The sequence below is a fragment of the Barbatula barbatula genome, assembly GCF_947034865.1.
Source record: "Barbatula barbatula genome assembly, chromosome: 2".
NCBI lineage: Eukaryota > Metazoa > Chordata > Actinopteri > Cypriniformes > Nemacheilidae > Barbatula > Barbatula barbatula.
In genome coordinates, this window is record NC_136767.1 from 27879133 (window position 1) to 27896743 (window position 17611).

The window sequence follows — 17611 nt, forward strand, 5'->3', positions numbered from 1 at the left end:
TAAGCAAAAGTGTGAATAAATAATGAAACTTGTCTTTGGTTGAATCTTTTTTTGTATTAAAGTATTGTAAGACAGTCATCTAACTTATTTATTGTTTATTAAATGCAAAAGGATGCTCTAGTCATCATATATAATTGAATCTACATTTTTAATCAAAAGGTGTCAGAAAAACGGAGTATTGTTATGGTTATTTATTGAATAAGCAGCACGGTAACAAACACAGTAGTCAATACTTTTTTGACACGGTATAAAATGTACTAAAAATGACTTATAGGCTATTCTAGAAAAACAAAGGATAACACCATCAGAATCATTAGTATTGACCTTGACAAACCAATATTGGGCAATGTGCCGATATTGTGAGCGTGAAAACAGCAAATGAGATAACAAACGTATGAAAAAATATCCTCTATGGCACTGGAGTTTCTTGAACAAAGGTTTTTCTTTATATACTGAAGTCTTCTATCAGAAGGTCTCAGAGTGACCTGTCTTAAGCGCCCAAAAAATAGTGAAAAAAAACTTGCATAATCACACAGAAACAAAATCTGTACTGAAATGGGGTTGAAAAACATAAGACTATAACTAAACATACAGAATATTTCATTTATCATTAGTGTTTCTGAATCAAAAGCTCTCTGAAAAACACAGAATTTGCTTTGTAACAAAGAGATACTTCCATGGATCTCTTAAAGAAATTGTATAAAATTCACCTGATCGGATTTCTGCATTCATTTTTTTATTGTGCCACAAAGATATTTTCGGTCAGTGCATCTCTGCTGGTATCAACAAATCTTGTCAGAAACTCCAGATGCCTGAAGCCATACATCATTAAAAAAATAATCAAAACATTTTGAAACAATTAGTGAATAGTTTTCTATTAGTGAAGAAAAACAGTGGATATTAAACAGCTTATTCTAACATAAATCAAACATTGTAAGATACTTTAAGGCCGCAACGGAGCTGGGTCCAGCAAGTGTCCCCATCAGAAACAACATAGTTTTCCCTTGATCTCACTATGCAAATACTGTCATCTAGCCGGTGATTTAAGGATGAATTCACTAAACATAATTTCTTTAGTTTAAGAGGAAATAAACGCCAAATAAAAAAATCCAGATTAAGTCTATAATATATTTTTGATGGTCTGTCAGGATGTGTGGACTCAAAAGTCCCGTCTGTGTCCGAAATAAAAAGCGAATAAATATTTCCGTGAATCACACGAAATGTCCATTTCATCCCAAAATGAGCTTTCTTCAGTGCACCAACACCTGATATGACCTGACTGTAATGCCTGTGGATTCGTTCTGTCAAGCTTTGTAATTCCCAGTGTGTGGAACGGAGATTGTAAAGGCAAGACGATCAGGTCTAATACTGTTATAGCGGCTCACCGTCCACTGTATTTCTCAGTTTTCTTTTCTCTTCAAAGTAAAGAGGACGATCAAAAAAAAGAAGCTCAGCGGGAAACGTCTTTCCTTTGAGCTTGAAGCATCTCCGTCACGCTGACTATATCTTCTTCAGGCACCTGAGGAAAAAAAAACAGAAAAATAGAAAGATGTAAAGCTTAAAGTTAACCATGTCCCGACCAGACGCGAGTGCAGCGACGCCAAAAACAGAAAAAACACAGTCAGAAACGTTACTGTAGAGTATTGATGGACGCAACGATGAATCTTTATTCTTCTCGAAGCTGGGCTTCAAAACACACAGAAAAAATGTTAAATAAACCTTTTATAATGTGTTGAAAATAAAGTGCTGCTGAATGTAGAATATTGAAAATAAGTGATAACTTTCACATTAAGTTAGGACAGAAAAAGGGATTTTAAAAGAAAGAATCTGTAAATATAAAGCCTATATGATGTCAATTAGACGACCTACACATGAGGCACAGCGCACGCACGCACCAAACCAACTTTATTTTCCTTTTGGCTAAAATACACAACAAGACTTTTCCTCAGATTTTCAGTCTGAACTTGGTGCAGAAAGTCTGTGCCGGTCTGCAGATTTGATCGGTTTCTTTTTGAAACACTGCAAGCGTATGATTTCTAGTTTAAAAAAACCTGTTCAGATTTTGTAGTGTATTCCAGCCATATGATTATTTTTTTAATTTGTGGCAGTATTCCCATGATTCATTTTTTCTACTTTACGCTGTGTGATGTCAACCAGGATCTTACCATATGGTACATTTTGGGGTTAAGATTTCTCCAGCAAACCAGACCAACTGGCAACGGCAAACATGTTTCTAGGCGACAATAACCTGCGATGCGATGAGACGCTGCCACGAGCATCACAACTTCCTCATGTATTCTCATGTATGGGAAATTCATTGGATTGCATCAGAGTGTTGCATCATCAACATCGCTCTATATATAGCATAGCTAATTCCGTGCATCACAAATCTGTGGGTGTGTGAAAGACCCAGATGATATATCCTCATCTCTGCACGGTAAGAGACAGCAGTTCAAAGCACTGCAGTTGCTGCTGTGACGCGTGTTACATTGAAAAAGGACAAAATAACCCAAGATGACCTGCTTATATGACTGATACCAGAGAGGGTGTTGAGCGCCCCCATAACGCCAATTCACTATTTCCAGAATCTATTTACATCAGATTTATGACAGTTGTTTGTTAATAGGCAACCATCTGTCTATATTTACTCGCTTAGTCTGATGTCACATTAAATATCTTTAGGTATGAAATGATTCAGATTGGAAATGACTAAATACACTATGTAAATGCATTCTGTACTAGACTAAATTAATGTGACCTCTGTAGGCAGTGACAAAAAAAAGAAATGTTCTTACATGAATAAAAAATGTATTGTCATAATTTAAACATTTGTGTACTTGTTTTAAATACTATTCGATACATTTTGAGTACATACTCTATACAATAAAACTATACTTTTTCATCATATTTTTATTATTTTGTAAATGCAATTTAAAAAACACTCAATCTATTTTATTAAATAAAAAATGATACATATCGTCGCTGTCCTCCTAAACCCTTGGATGTCCAAATTCATTGTTGTGCAGGAAATAAATATGTTTTTTTAATTATTAAATACTGTGCTGTCAAAGTTCCCATTGGTTAGATGTTTGCAAACCCCAGTGACGAACATGGAGTGTAACAAATAATATGATTCATGACCAAAAAAACCCCAACGAATATGGAGATACAAGGTTTCAGAAGGACATATATTATAATGCATTTATAAACTCATTGAATCAAGCCGTCTGACCTGTATATGAATTCTGTTAAATTATTATATTGATCAAACGGATCAATTCGATAAGTGTGTCTTTATATAACACCGGTATAAATTGATCTGCATTAGATCTGCCTTCAGTCACATGGCCTTGAGATTTAAATAAACTACTTAAAGGAAAAATGTGACAAAGAAATGAAACACTTACCAGAGCGTGATCAAAACTGAAGGTACTAATGTAATAAGCTGATATATCACTGTCTGCGAGAGGCTGTGATATCTGAGCGACTATCCCACATTCATCTGAGAAAGAATGAGACCGACAAAGAGAGTCAATACTTGTAATGTATTGTGTCTGTTCATTTATCACTTCTGCTAAACAGATTCTTCTATTATCAGAACTAGTCATTTGATAAAACAGACACATCACTAAAGAGGCTTAAGCTATTGTGTAGCTGGCTTCTAAGGGGACATAAAAAAACACACAAAAATGCTGATGTTGCAGTAACCTAAACCAAATAAAATAATCACATCATCAAAAATCAGACAGACATTAAGTGAAATAATACATTTTAGAATTATTAGATTGAAGTATCGATTAAAATGGTTGTATTATAGTATTTATTATATTCTGTGAAACGTTTAAGATGCTCACCAAAGCCGAGAGGCTGCCCTCCTATTCTGACCATCCTCCAGAGCTCACGGGAAGAGCTGGTGAACAGAAGATCCGCCGGGAATCTAAGAAAAGACAAACATGCACTTTTTTCTGATTTAAGTGGACGACTGATCATACACTGTCACTTTCCCTGCTCTGCGAGGGTCTTACTGTCGCTGTGCTTCTGTGTCCATCACCAAAGAAACGTATCCATCGATCAAGGTGAACGAGAAGAATTTGATGCATTCCATGTCCTGGTTCGCACTGGCTCCCTCTTCAGGACTGCAGGGGATATTGAATTAAATCAAACATTGTCAGTTAAAATGACATAAGCATTCGTGAAACACTCTGATTTATATGATTTACAGTGCATTTAAGATATATGTTATAAAAGTATATTTTATAGCGCTGGTTTCACTTCAGGACCGAGATTGGACAAAATGATTTGGCAAAATTAAAAACTACAGCATATCAGGGAATATGGGTTTATGATCAAATATGCTAAATATCCAAAAAAAGGACAAACTGAAGCTTACTGGAAAATAAGTATACACTGACTACAATTTCATTTCAACCAACAGAAAATGCGTATGTCTTTTTATATGAAAAAGTATATATTTTATTGTGTATAGCGTTAAAGCAAAACGAAAGGGGTCGTCTTACGTTCCTATGATGAATTAATTGTGTTTTAAGGAGAATTTTGGATTGGAAATGATTCAGCGCTCTCTCAAGAGATCAATACATAAATGGCGTATTCTGTACTCATCCGAGTCCACGTTTAGTTTCCTTTTAAACATCTCAAATATCATATCATTCGTCCTCAGGCTACAAAACTATAGGTGTGCACCTGCATTTTGTGCTTGTGCTCCTAAAAATTTCAGTCGGGGGCTACGGTGCCCCTAGTAAAAAAGTTAGTCCTGATCTAATGGCATCATAAACACCTACACAAAGGCTACCTAAAAATGTCAGCTACCATGCAGACAGTGTCAGTGCATGAGGTTTTATACCTGTTCGAGTAAAACAGAACGTCTATGAGCGTCGTGGCGATCGCTGGCAGTGTGTCTGGATCCAAACTCATAACACAGAACTGATTCTCTGGAATCAGCACAGGATGAACCGTCGCATGCATAACTAAACACACGCAAAAAGACTTTCAGTTAATGTGCCTGGTCATGAAGACCACAGGATAGAGAACTTTTAAGTTCTTTTAGTCTTTAAAAAGCTGAAAATCTAGCCATTACATGACAATAAAAGCTATATTAAAGGGTATTGACGGGGATGTTAAAATCAGGTCTACATATAAGCACAAGCTTGTTGAATCTCACCCTCTCTGCCGTTTTTCTGGAGGCCCTTCCAGGCGTCCTGACTGTGAACAGGAACAGACTCGCCCCCCTCCTCTCTGAAAATATTAAACTCCTCCTCCAGGGTCTCGACCACCACTGACAGGTCCTTCTCTCGCACCTACAACCACAACAACAGCTTTGGCACAAAAAACTGAATTCGGGTCCTAAAGCAAAACTAACATCGAGCTGATATGGACTCCGCTGACCAAACTGAAATGTTTTGATAACATTAGGAAAAGGATCTTTATATGAACATAATTCATAGTGTGTACAAGCCATTTTAAGATGTATACGAGGTATAGATGTATAAGAAATTAGAGCCCAGGAGATACGAGTTTCAATGCTTGGAATTTAAGAAAATATCATGAACAAAGACCTGCCGGCATTACAGAACATTTGTTACATATTTACAAACTTGTTGGCTAAAAAACCTGTAAAACATTGACAGTTGCATGTGTTTTGGGATGTCAGAATGTGTTTAATGCCGCTTCAGCATTTCCACAATACATTATGTATTAACACGTCGCTATGCTTCTGAGTTCAGCTCAATGTTGACCACCTCAAGTTGCTTTGTACCAGGGATGCACCTGCCGGATACTAAGCTCATGTACACGTACTCGTAAAAATGCACCGATACCAAATACCGATACCTCATGTGACACAACGGACTGAAATTTGCGCTGAAAGTTTGTAAAAAGCACATCAAAAGTGTAATTATGAAGCTATTCTATTTTAGGGATGGACACAGTACTCGATCACTCTTGTACTCGAACGTGACAGCGACGATCGATCATAAAACGATGATCTGAAATTTAAAAAAAAATTCTGATTGGTAATAGCAGCATTTTGGGCGGAACCTTGAGCCCTGATTGGTTAGCTTTGCAAGAGCGCGGTCCAGAGTCCAAACCGAAAACCAGAGAAAATGGCTTCAAAGTAACGTAGCGATGTCTGGCTTCACTTCAAAAAAATAGATGAAAAAACAGTTCAGTGCAAAATATGCAGCGCCAAGCTGGCACACAAATCCACCACAAGTAAGTTTGCTTTATCATCTAGTATTTGTACTTAAAATGTCTTCCGATACCACCAAAGACGCAACTCAGACGAGCATCGCACCATTAACCGTCAGACAGAAATGCAGCGCAGCCAGAGGCGAAAAGATGACACAACTAATCACCAAAACGATAGCGAAGGGTTTGCTGTCTATTCGTTTTAGCCAATATATCCTAAATAACATTTTGGTTTATCAGAAAGTGCTAATTTGTAATCCAAAATATTGCTAAAATATTAAATTGTGATCATTGTCTCCATGACGGACAGAAATCAACGAGGTCCAATGTTAAATTATTACGAATGAATACTGTTTGGAATATAGCCAATAGCCACACATACGCTTACCAGAATAAAATCTGTCTGGTACGTAGACAGCATAAAGACTGACACGTGCTGCTCGGCCAAAGGAGCGATAACGGACTTGGCGATCTTGGTGACGCCCACAGCCTGCGAACTGCTGGAGGCGTTTCCATTAGAGACGACATTGAGCGGGAGCCAGATGGACCCCTCCACCTGTAGATGCTCCGACGGCTGTAGTTCTGGAGGCAGAAACAGATGTGATAAAGACAGGTTGAGAGGACAGGTGTGCTTTGGTCCAACATCCAATAACCCAACAACATTGTTCACTTCCTGAACATTACCGTCACATTTTTTGTTTTTTGCAGAGGAGACCATCATAGAATATTACTTGCATCATGACGTCCAGCTTCTTAGAATTAGAGATGAACCCAAAGAGCACAACAGGAAGTGAAATGATGATTCTATTAACACCTTAACCAATCGTGGGTCTATAATTATACACAGAGCTACGGCAGGATGTTTAAGATGTCAGGGTTTGGGTAAACTCTTAAAACGAAGAGTTTAGAAGTTAAGAGGGTCAAATTATAATAATGACACGCATTAACATCTCTCATTCATATGAGAGATCAACCAGAGAGTAGATCCCTCTCAGAATGACAAACAACAACTTGTTCTCTGTTCAGAACACCTGCAAGCATAAATAAATATAAAACTCCTTTATATTGTTGATTAAACTTTCCTGAAGACTTTGAGAAAAGGAAAGAGCTGTAGGGGTTTTTAGGACACTGAGGAAACAGATATGTGGGTCAGAGGCAGAAGACAGCGACCTTCTACCATAAGAGGTTGTTTTCCTCAACCGTCCCACCGGCAGGTCAATAATGTTGCTCGTTCATTGTTTTTTTTACTTTAAAGGGATATAATTCAGCCAAAACATTTTTGTTACTCACCCTCGTGTCATTTCATATCTGTATGACTTACTTTCTTCTGCAAAAAGAAGATATTTTAAAGGGCCCTTATTGACTTCCATGAACATAAAACCATGTTCAGAGTCATACACAGGTTTTGAATGACATAAGGATGATATTTTTTGGGTGAACTATCCCTTTAATGGTTGTATGCATAAATCTTTTGTACTATAAATGAAGCCAAAATAAAGTACAACATACTACAAAAATAGTGTGGCGATTTGATGCTAATGAGGGGAAAGTGTTTTTAAAACATCTTACATTCAATTTCTTTAATTTACCGCAAGCTTAACATGTATGAGCATTTGTGCTAACATAAAAAAATGACAACTAGAAATAATAACAGAACATGACGAACAGATATGGAATAACTCCATGAATACAGACTGATATCAATATCAAAAGTAACAGTCTATGTTGGATTAAGTGGACCACACTTAATATCTACTAGAAACTCAATTGTAATGCCTGAAATGAGACAATTCACTGTCCATGTCTGCGTCCATCTACCATACTGTATGTGCTGCATCCAACATTACTTACAGTCAAAATAACTCTGATATTTACAACCACAACAGTAACAACACAATTACACATAAGTTGAATGGGATGAACCAAGAGAACGTGTCATTCAGAAACGTGTCTTGATGTTCTAACATGTGACCTGTAAAAAACCTCTTATGTCAGATAATACCATAGAATAATACATAAATGAATGTATTTGAATTTATTTATGAGAATAAATACATATGTAAGGTTATATCCACAAGTTTCCAGAGGGCGCTACTGTTAATATGAACGTGGGTCAAACTTCCGGTGAAGCGGTTTGAATAACTTAGTCTGAAGACAGAAAAGGATAAAAAAATATTTGAGAAACTGATGAGCAACGCCTGCTGTACAGTTTTCAAAAGACGAACTTCCAAATGTGGACGGCTTATCTCAAGCAAACAGATAAGGGACATTAAACATCACTTAGACTGAATGAGTTCAAATGGATTCATGTAATCATTAACCCACTGTAAAAACGCCAGACAGTAAATTGGATTTACAACAATTCTTCACTTTATTTGACTGATTTTTTCGCCAAAAATCTGATGGAAATTATCACATCATGTGGACTACATTTATCATCTAATATGCTGTAAAGTAGGTATGTCTTCAACTTATCGTCTCATAAACAAAATGTAAAAAACTTTTGCACGTTTTCTGTAGTATAATTTTGATCAGATTCATGGCCTGCTTACGATTATATGTGCACACGGCCCGTGTAATGCTTGCAGTTCGCTTTCAAATACAAAAAAAGATTGACCACATCTGTAAAATAGCACACAATAGACATCATATAAAGAAACTGAGAACCCTCCATAGTTTTTAAATTGCTCATTGGTTTACTATCACAGCAACTGAATCAGTTAAGCTGTTTAATATCCGATTTTGAGTATTAAAATAAAGTATTGGACAGAATGCTGATCTTTATAAGTGCTGTCAGTGTGCAAGTGCCCATTCTGCTATAAACAAATGACCTGAAATGCGTTTGTAATCTCCCATCTTTCATGCAAAGCTTCATGGGGCGCAGGAAACTTGTGGATAGTGGGCCTTAAAACAGCAGTCTGCATTTGTTACCTTTAAATCCCTCCTCATCCAGGACGACTGTGTAATTTTCAGGAGTCTCCGTCAGACTGAAAAATTTGCATCTGTGAAAAGAGAGAGAGACCACATGAAAGCCACAAGCACGGAACATGGAGCCAACACCTAAAATCCATTCACAGAGTTCAATGGCTCGCTCACTGGTCATCGTGCATGTGAGACATTTTTCGGAAGGGAAAAAGCGGCTATTTCATAACAGGCTTTGACCCAAATTCTTTAGGTGCCCGTCCAGGAACCCAGAACAACATGCTCTACTTCATTCAGTCTGATTCAAAGCAGCAGCAAGACTCATGGGAAAAAGTTTTGTGAAAATGAAACGGAGAAGGAAAGTGTTAACGCAGCAATTCCAGGGACGATGTCCCATTTTACTCTAAATTCAATAAGAAAACATTTTAATGATGACATTGGTAAAACATGCAATATTATCGATTGAGAATTTAAGGATCTTACATAGCATTTACTATAGTATAGTTAGTATAATACTGGAGTGTTCTATATTATTCTGTATTGTATTCACTGGCGCTGTTTAATCTTGATTTATCTCACCCAGAATAAAAGTTTGCGTTTACATATTATATATGTACTGTGAATATTTATTTTCTTTTAATTATTTATTTATAAACACATACATGTATATATTCAAAATAAATACATATCATTTTTATTATATATGTAAGGGATAATCCACGGCTAGCCAAGGACCACCCACACGAAGCAGACTATGGTATAAATAAATATAAATATATACATGCAAATATATATGTACGTATTGTTCGTGTTTATAAATACAAAATAAATGCAGTGCCATTTTTGCCTTTACAGAACAGTAAGTGACAGGAACCGAAGTGGGCGAGAGAACAGGGTGGGACCAGGAAAGGACCACGAGACGGGAATCGAACCCGGGTCGCATGCCCGCGAGGCTATCGGTTCGGGCGGAAAAGATGTTTTTAGGCTGTCATAAAAATGCAAAGATTTACATGTAGTCATTAAGCAGACGCTTTTATCCAAAGCGACTTACAAACTAAACATCAAACAAAAGTTTTGTTCGTGAAAGTTTTGTCGTCCATCCGCAGGCTGTAAGCATTTCAGCAATTGAGAAAGAACTAAACACTCTCAAGCGGCGGCTCACCAGCTCTGATCTGACAACAGATAACAGATTTTATTTGTGACACTGTTCTGGCACACACCAACCAACCAACAGGTCTCATTTACACAGCTGATTCCTGTACCGTCTACTCAGCAGAATACAAACCAGAGTCGACTGAGAGGAAATAATACATCCCCGCCCTCATGGCTAACTCAGCACCGCGGCATTGTGTGAAGCCGTCTCACACTTCCTAACAGCATCTACAGCTCCCGGGTTCAACTTCCTGCGAGCAGTCAAAGGCCTTCCAGCAGAATAAACACGTGAAAGTTTCTTTGCAACACAAAAAACATGATTTTTTTTGTGTAGCGATGGCCATAATCCGGTTTACAGAGACAAAGCCATCAAAAGGACTATAAATATGACACACCGATGCCACTTGTTTTTCATTTCAGTAGAAGCTTGAAATGACACTAGAGTCAGTATTAATAGATATTGAGGGGAAAAACAAGTTCACATAAGGTTTCAGGCTTGGGAAATGACATGCTCGTTCTAAAATCTAGAACATTACATTATAAACCATCGGGATTGAAGGTTCTGCAAAGCTCAACAAGATACGGTTAAACGAACCAAATGTAAACCTGCATGTCTACTGTGATCTACTTTTCAGTCATGCAAGATTGACCTCTCTGCTCTCTTCCTCGCCATAGACTATCAAGTACCGAGCAGAATCCATCACCACCGCCATCGCTCTTTATGACACACCGATGTGCATGAGAGAAAAGGATCCCATTCAACAGCATTAAGCCTATCATAAACCGAGATGGAACATACAACCCTGAACATTTTATTACACATGCATGGGTTAATGTGCCACCATTAGACACAATGAATGTCCAGAAATGAGAGACAAGCAAACAAATAAACTGCATGGATCCGCCAGATTATAGAAATCTGAAACGGTGTTTTATTCATCACAAAACTTCCACTATGACTTGTAAACTGTAAGTAACATAAGTGTCGTGGGTTAAAATCCAAGACAATTCCGGACTTGGACGGTTAAGACTCACTAAACATTTAAACGTTTAAAACCAAACCTTTATATGCAAGACTTTGAGAAAACGCTTCGACATTCTCACAAACTACACTGTGAGAACATTCTGGTTTGGAAACTGTTGTTGCGCAACAAAGTCCGAGCAGAGGAGAGGTGCTGGGACATGTCCACCTATTAAACTAAATAACAGAAATTGCAAAACTTAATAAAATAAGTTTGCTTGCATCTTCTAACATCTTTTAAAAGCAAGCAACATTTCTCAATGAAAAATACCGTCTGTCTTTATTTGTCAGATTTATTTAGACACTAAAGTAACTTAAAAATTTAACCAAGTGGCATCTGATAATGAATACAACTAGCTTCACTTTTCTTTGCCATTTGATGTTCGATGACGTTTATCCAGGATACTTTTTCACGGACGCAAGAAGTCATTAACCCTGGAGCTATGGACATGTTGTGCTAATGTTTGACAACCAGAACTTGTCCAGATATTTCGTTTATATTTATTTATAAAGAAATAAACAATTGAAGGGTCACGTGAGTGAAATGTTTCTTATGATCTCAAAAAGCGTTTGATCTTAAGGCACATGCATAAATGTTACAAAAACATAATTGTGTGTTTTTGTTTATTGAATAACACAATTAAAACTTTTTTAATAAATATTTATGTAAATGGAGGACTTGAATGGATGCCAGAATACATAGGACTGGGATAAAATGGGAATTTTATCTGAGTTCTGAATTAATTCAGATTGTGTTAGATTTGTGTCGATGATACAAAACGCCATCTCACTAGATTATGAGATACAAGCATCTCACTTCATATTCCGTCGACAAGCATTTGCAGAGTGACATAATGCAACATTAAAGAGCCACTGCATATGCATACATTCTTTTGCCATTCATCATTTCTTAAAACTAAGCAAGAACAGGGTGAGGCTGGATCCAATTGCATCAGATGCATGCAACGTTACCATGCATGCATATCAAACGCTCGAAATAAAGTTGTGTGAAGTCGAGCATTGAAATGTTACACCCCGTAAACATGTTTGCAAACGCGGGCGTTGGGTGTTCTTACCTCGTCCTGTTTTTCAGAAATATCAGTTTGATAAGAGGATGTGTGTAATGTTCCAGTCCAGTTTTGCTGATGGATGTCACCCTTAATCGGTGGTCCAAGATGTGCAGGTCCATCGTAAGTAAGAAGACGTCTACGACATGTGTTATCTGCGAAGTAGGTAGGCACGTTAAATGACGCGACGCGAGATCCCGTGTTTTACATTCACGCGTCTCGTACTCCTGCGTTGGACACGCTGCTACTGGTGGGAGACTCTCAATGTAACTCGATTCTAGAATTGCAATTGGATGGTAAACGTTGCGAAGTAAGGCTTACATAGACGCAACATTGGCCGCTGAATCCTATGTCAACGTCGCCCACCATATTGGTAAGGGCAAAGTGTTCTATTAACACGTACAAGTGAACAACACACGGGCTTTTCTTTTTGTTTTCTGAATAGAAAGCACAATAATGTTTACTTTTCTCCACATTTATATTTAATTGGTACAAAAACGTCTCTATGCATGTATGCATTGTATGAAAAATATTTGTCATCAGGATTTCAGAAATTATAGACCAAAGAATGAAACCCGGGTTATAATGTACAGTAAACGAAATCGTGCTTTTTATCCAGAGGAAAACGCAGCTTCCCTGTTCATTTGTATGTCTAAAGCGCAATCTTGCCCTGTCCAACATGGCGGAACGTGCCACGGGGCTCAATGTTGCGTGGCCCTGAAAGCCGGTCCTCCATTTAATTCCAGTAGCTTTTCGTACTTTCTAAGTACTCGTGCAATTGAAGGTATACTTTTCTAAATCTATGTATTTTAATTATCAGCACCTGACGTACACATATAAATCTGTCTATGTTCTCCTCCGGCAACGTAACCCTAATTTGACTCATCTCGAGCCTGACCAATCAGAGTCAACATCCGGGCTGCTTTGCACCGCCCATTTTGACACATAGCAAAGCTACTTTGGCATTCTTCCACTTTTTCTGTTCTTTTTCTGTGGCGTGAAAGAAGACGTAGTGTCACACGCCCCCATGTTCTTAAAGGGACAGTGTCATTTACCAACAAACAAAGTATTGCTGCTGGAGGTCGATATCCACAGGGACAAACTGACTCAAAAGTATATTTGTTTTACTGAATAAAAGTTACATTTATACACAGTACTGTCTAGTTAATGCATTTGCATGGAATCATGTAGCCCCAGTGTCCCATTCCTTTAACCTTATTTTCAACGCTTTAAATTTCATTTGCATAAGTTTTGCAAATTGATGGACCACAAATAAAGAAAAATGCAATATGACTACCAGCCTATCTCTTATAAGATCTAGATCGATATTATCATCAATGTTAACCTATTGTTTTCTAGAGGCATAAACATTTTTCCAAGATCTTGAAATAAAATTTCAATACACGACGCTCTCATATTACAAAGTCATTTTATTTATATCCATACGGCTATTATTATACAACTAAAATTCAACCCGTGCTTTAATCAAGTAAATAAATATTGCAGCATACGACTTAACAACAGTAGTCTAGACAGACATGAACACGCCAACAGGGCTACCACACCGAGGAATGCATTGCAATAGACAACAATGATTAAAACACTGTATTTCCCTTTTAAAACGTTTAATTTTAAAATCAGAAGGCACTTTTGTTTCTCCACTTGTACAGAGACAGCGTGTTATGCTATCACAGCTCTCAGTTTGGGCTTCACCATTGGCACATTCGCTTTCCATTCATACGGTCTCCGATTCCAACTTGAAATGACCGTTTATGAGATGATCACAGGTGACACCCCTATCATTTTAGGGGTGAATGTTTCATTGGAATCATAATTCTTGATTCCATCTTCTGGATAAGTGGTACTGTCAAAACAGAAAATATAAACGAATACTGTATGTGAAAGCCATCTACAAAGCAAAGTTTGAGTTCAGAATTGCAAAGCTACTACTACACCACTATACTATACTTTTTCGGCAACATGCAGTGTGTGTACCGTTTACACAATGTACATTTTCTGTATGCACAACAGACAACTCGGATGATTTGTTATTTTTCAAGTACACATTTGGCAAATGTAATATGTAAACAACCTCCGTCCTCGTGGATTCTCACCTGTATAGTGCACATTAGCATCCCAGCCCTCTTTCAACCAAGCAGTGTTTCTGGTCTCCTGTCTGGACTGCAGGTCTTTATAAGCTGAAACACATCACGCATATTAATCATGAAGATGTGAATGTGTTTTCTAGTAGTAAAATGCAAAGCTAGGTAGGAATATAGTACTCTACGATAGTATATTACCCCATAAATGATGAACGACGTACAATTCACCAATCTGTGTGAAGAAACCACCCACTGCCTCATTGTTCTCCTGTCTGTATTTGATCGCTCGAGCCCTGTGACAAGACCAAAAAGCTCAGATATGCAACACGTGATAAGATGCTCGTGTTTAAATGCTCAACTCGCGTACGAACCTACCAGTTATTTCCCCATTCGATCATCGTACCAGGCTTGAGAAAAATTTCAGGACAAACAAAACAGTTAATGTACAGAGAAATATGCATGTATGAAATAATATAAAACAGAGCGATGCAATGGGCTTTACATGGAGGCGATAAGATCTCAGTTCATAAATGCTGGGTCCAGTTCTGGGCGCAGGCTCGTTCCAAAAACTGAATTCCAGAAGAAGTTGGTTCCGACGAGAGAGCAACATTTTACTCCTTTCTTTTTGAAATTTAAGGTATGCCTGCAAAGAAAAAAATATGCATTTGGACACTTAAGAGAGTCTGAAAAAGGTACGAATGTGTTTGCATTTAAAAAAAAGAAGTAAATGTTTAAAAATGCATAAGGTGTTTAAAAATAATATAAAAGAGGAACCCGCAGCAAACTCACATAAATCTTAAAAGCACTGTTAGTCACTTGGGGAAAAGTAATGTAATGTAAATGTAAAATATAAAGCCAAGTGACAACTGTAGCACACTTTTCAAGTAGTAGTATTTAAAAATACATTACTTTCTGAATGTTTGTGAAAGGTTTGTGAAATATGTGCATCTGTTATAAATGGCATATTGTGTAAAACAAATATCACCCCAAAGTGTCCATATAGTTTGTTTCTGACATTTTACATCCAAATTGTAAACAAAATGAAATGTGTTAAATACCGTATTGTTGTTCAGTTTGTGTAAACACTCTGTTAGTGCAGGATATCCACCAGAGTACCTCCACAGATGCACTGCCACAACACAACAGCATGTGTCACTCTAATACCATAACATATAATAATGCACAACAGCCCAAGACGTCAAATCTGATCGCTCAAAGAGGCATGAGACTTAAGAAAGGATTTAACGAAGATGCCTACATTGTATTTATGCATCTTTGTTTAAATATTTCTCATATAAATCCATAGAACAAAAAGAGACAGAAATTCGATATCGCTTACATACAGCAAGAGTAAAAAGATTAAAACAAGAATCTGAGTAAATATTACAGAGGTCTTTTTCTCAAAAGAAGAACGTCTACCAACTGAGTTGACTGAAGTTTTCCATCTCACCTGCCTGATCCTGTTCCCCATACCAGGTGGTCCAACTTCCAACAACCTCGCATGGATAATCTTCATCCCGATGGAGCTCTTTCTGGACCTCAGCTCTAAAATAAAACATCAAACCTCAGATAGTCTTATTGTTCACATCACATATATGAATTCATGCATAATTAAATGTATTTCATGGTTTATTAAATATCATCACATTGCTCTGCCAAGTGTCATTTTCATGGTTCTTGTAGCAAGTTAACAAGTTGTATAATTGCAAAATCAAAAGTGAGATTACGACAGTTTGTTGTATGCCTCCCAAAATTCTGGCTTCACGTTATGAACTGAAAGAAAAAAAAGAATTTGAAGATGTCAAGAAAGACAAATGGACCAGTGTTGAAATCTCGCATCGGTAAAAATAGAATCTATACTTCACAGCTGGGGTAAACTTTATGCATAGGATATCAAACACTCAAAACCATTTAAGAGTTTCTCATTCAAAGCAGCCATTTCACAAACACAACACCCTCATTTTTCTAAATCCAATTTACATTGCACAGGTGGTAACTTGACAACGAACGAATTCAACGATTAAACACATCGGAGGCTGATTTATTAAAGCAATTAGGACAGTTTTAGCTGATTTACTGGAGCAGAACCGCAATAAAGCACATTATAATGTAGGCGCTGGAATATTTTTAGCAATTCTATCAATTGTATTGCGTGCACGGTTTCTCTCAAGGCCTAAATGTTTCTTGAAGATTCGAGATAGATTGGCTCACACTGTATCTTGTAGAGGTTGTTGGTTTCTTTCTTGGAGAGCAGATTGGAGTGGGCATCCTTCCTGGCATCCGCTTTGTGTGCAAACATGGAACTCAACCAGCCTTCATCACTTTTATTTGCAAAGCCTCTAAAGATTCACAAACAAAACTGTTTCGGCATGTGTTCAATAAATACCAAAACGATGCATCATGCACCGAAACACACAAACATACAACATAGTGAAAATACTGTAGGTTGTTTATACTGTACGTGACAAGCACGTGTCCTTGCATAATCTTCGTCAGTTGTGTGCGTTTGGTTTTTGACAGTGGCAATAAAATGCATATTATTTCTTTCTGATGATTTTCTTCTTGTTTGGACATTGTTGAAAAAAAATAAAAAATGCATTTGTTACACCAAATGACTATTTAAGGCAAAACAAACTACTCGAAAAATGAAAATTGTACAATTCTTTACCAGTCACGGCACACATTTACGCATTGCTGATCTGAATGTATTTCTATAGTATTGTCAGTCCGTATATCACGCAATGGCAAACAGTTCATGCATCTGTCCTTCTATCGTTGTGTGACGATTACCTGGCGGTCCATGCTGAAAACACCTTGTTAAATAAACGCTCGTGGCTCTTGAGGACGCGAAGAGAGCGCGCTGTCGCCATTACGCACGGCTGTTGCGTCTCTGCGGTGGCAGGAGTTGCAACACGCGCACTTTTAAAGTTAATGTTTGACGCGCGTGAACTGTTGGACTGTAGTGCATGTGCGAGAGACATTAACTCGTGAGAGATTAATAGATTCATTAATCACGATAATTCATCCATTGATCTGGCTGATTTCATTAAGGACGCTTACAACAATTCACCATTGCAAGTCATATCATGATAGGATTTCACAGATCACTTGATTGAATTCATTTCTGTCGTCCGTGTGGTCAA

The 17611-nt window shown here is 37.5% G+C and overlaps 2 protein-coding genes across 2 annotated transcripts; both read right to left on the bottom strand.

Annotated features, from left to right (window-relative positions):
* Positions 1-130: 130 nt before the first annotated feature.
* castor1 (cytosolic arginine sensor for mTORC1 subunit 1) lies at positions 131-12769 on the bottom strand. The gene is made up of 9 exons (XM_079480451.1): positions 12376-12769; positions 9136-9206; positions 6593-6786; positions 5180-5315; positions 4862-4985; positions 4026-4136; positions 3855-3937; positions 3408-3502; positions 131-1519 (listed from the first exon to the last, which is right to left on the bottom strand). Exons 1-9 carry the CDS (start codon positions 12486-12488, stop codon positions 1451-1453), a joined length of 996 nt encoding a protein of 331 aa, XP_079336577.1. The 5' UTR covers positions 12489-12769; the 3' UTR covers positions 131-1450.
* A 1009-nt stretch (positions 12770-13778) lies between these two features.
* nipsnap1 (nipsnap homolog 1 (C. elegans)) lies at positions 13779-17574 on the bottom strand. Its single transcript, XM_079448145.1, has 10 exons — positions 17259-17574; positions 16680-16807; positions 16196-16241; positions 15919-16013; positions 15527-15597; positions 14971-15111; positions 14844-14875; positions 14667-14761; positions 14481-14564; positions 13779-14230 (listed from the first exon to the last, which is right to left on the bottom strand). Exons 1-10 carry the CDS (start codon positions 17474-17476, stop codon positions 14166-14168), a joined length of 975 nt encoding a protein of 324 aa, XP_079304271.1. The 5' UTR covers positions 17477-17574; the 3' UTR covers positions 13779-14165.
* Between the last annotated feature and the right edge of the window lie 37 nt (positions 17575-17611).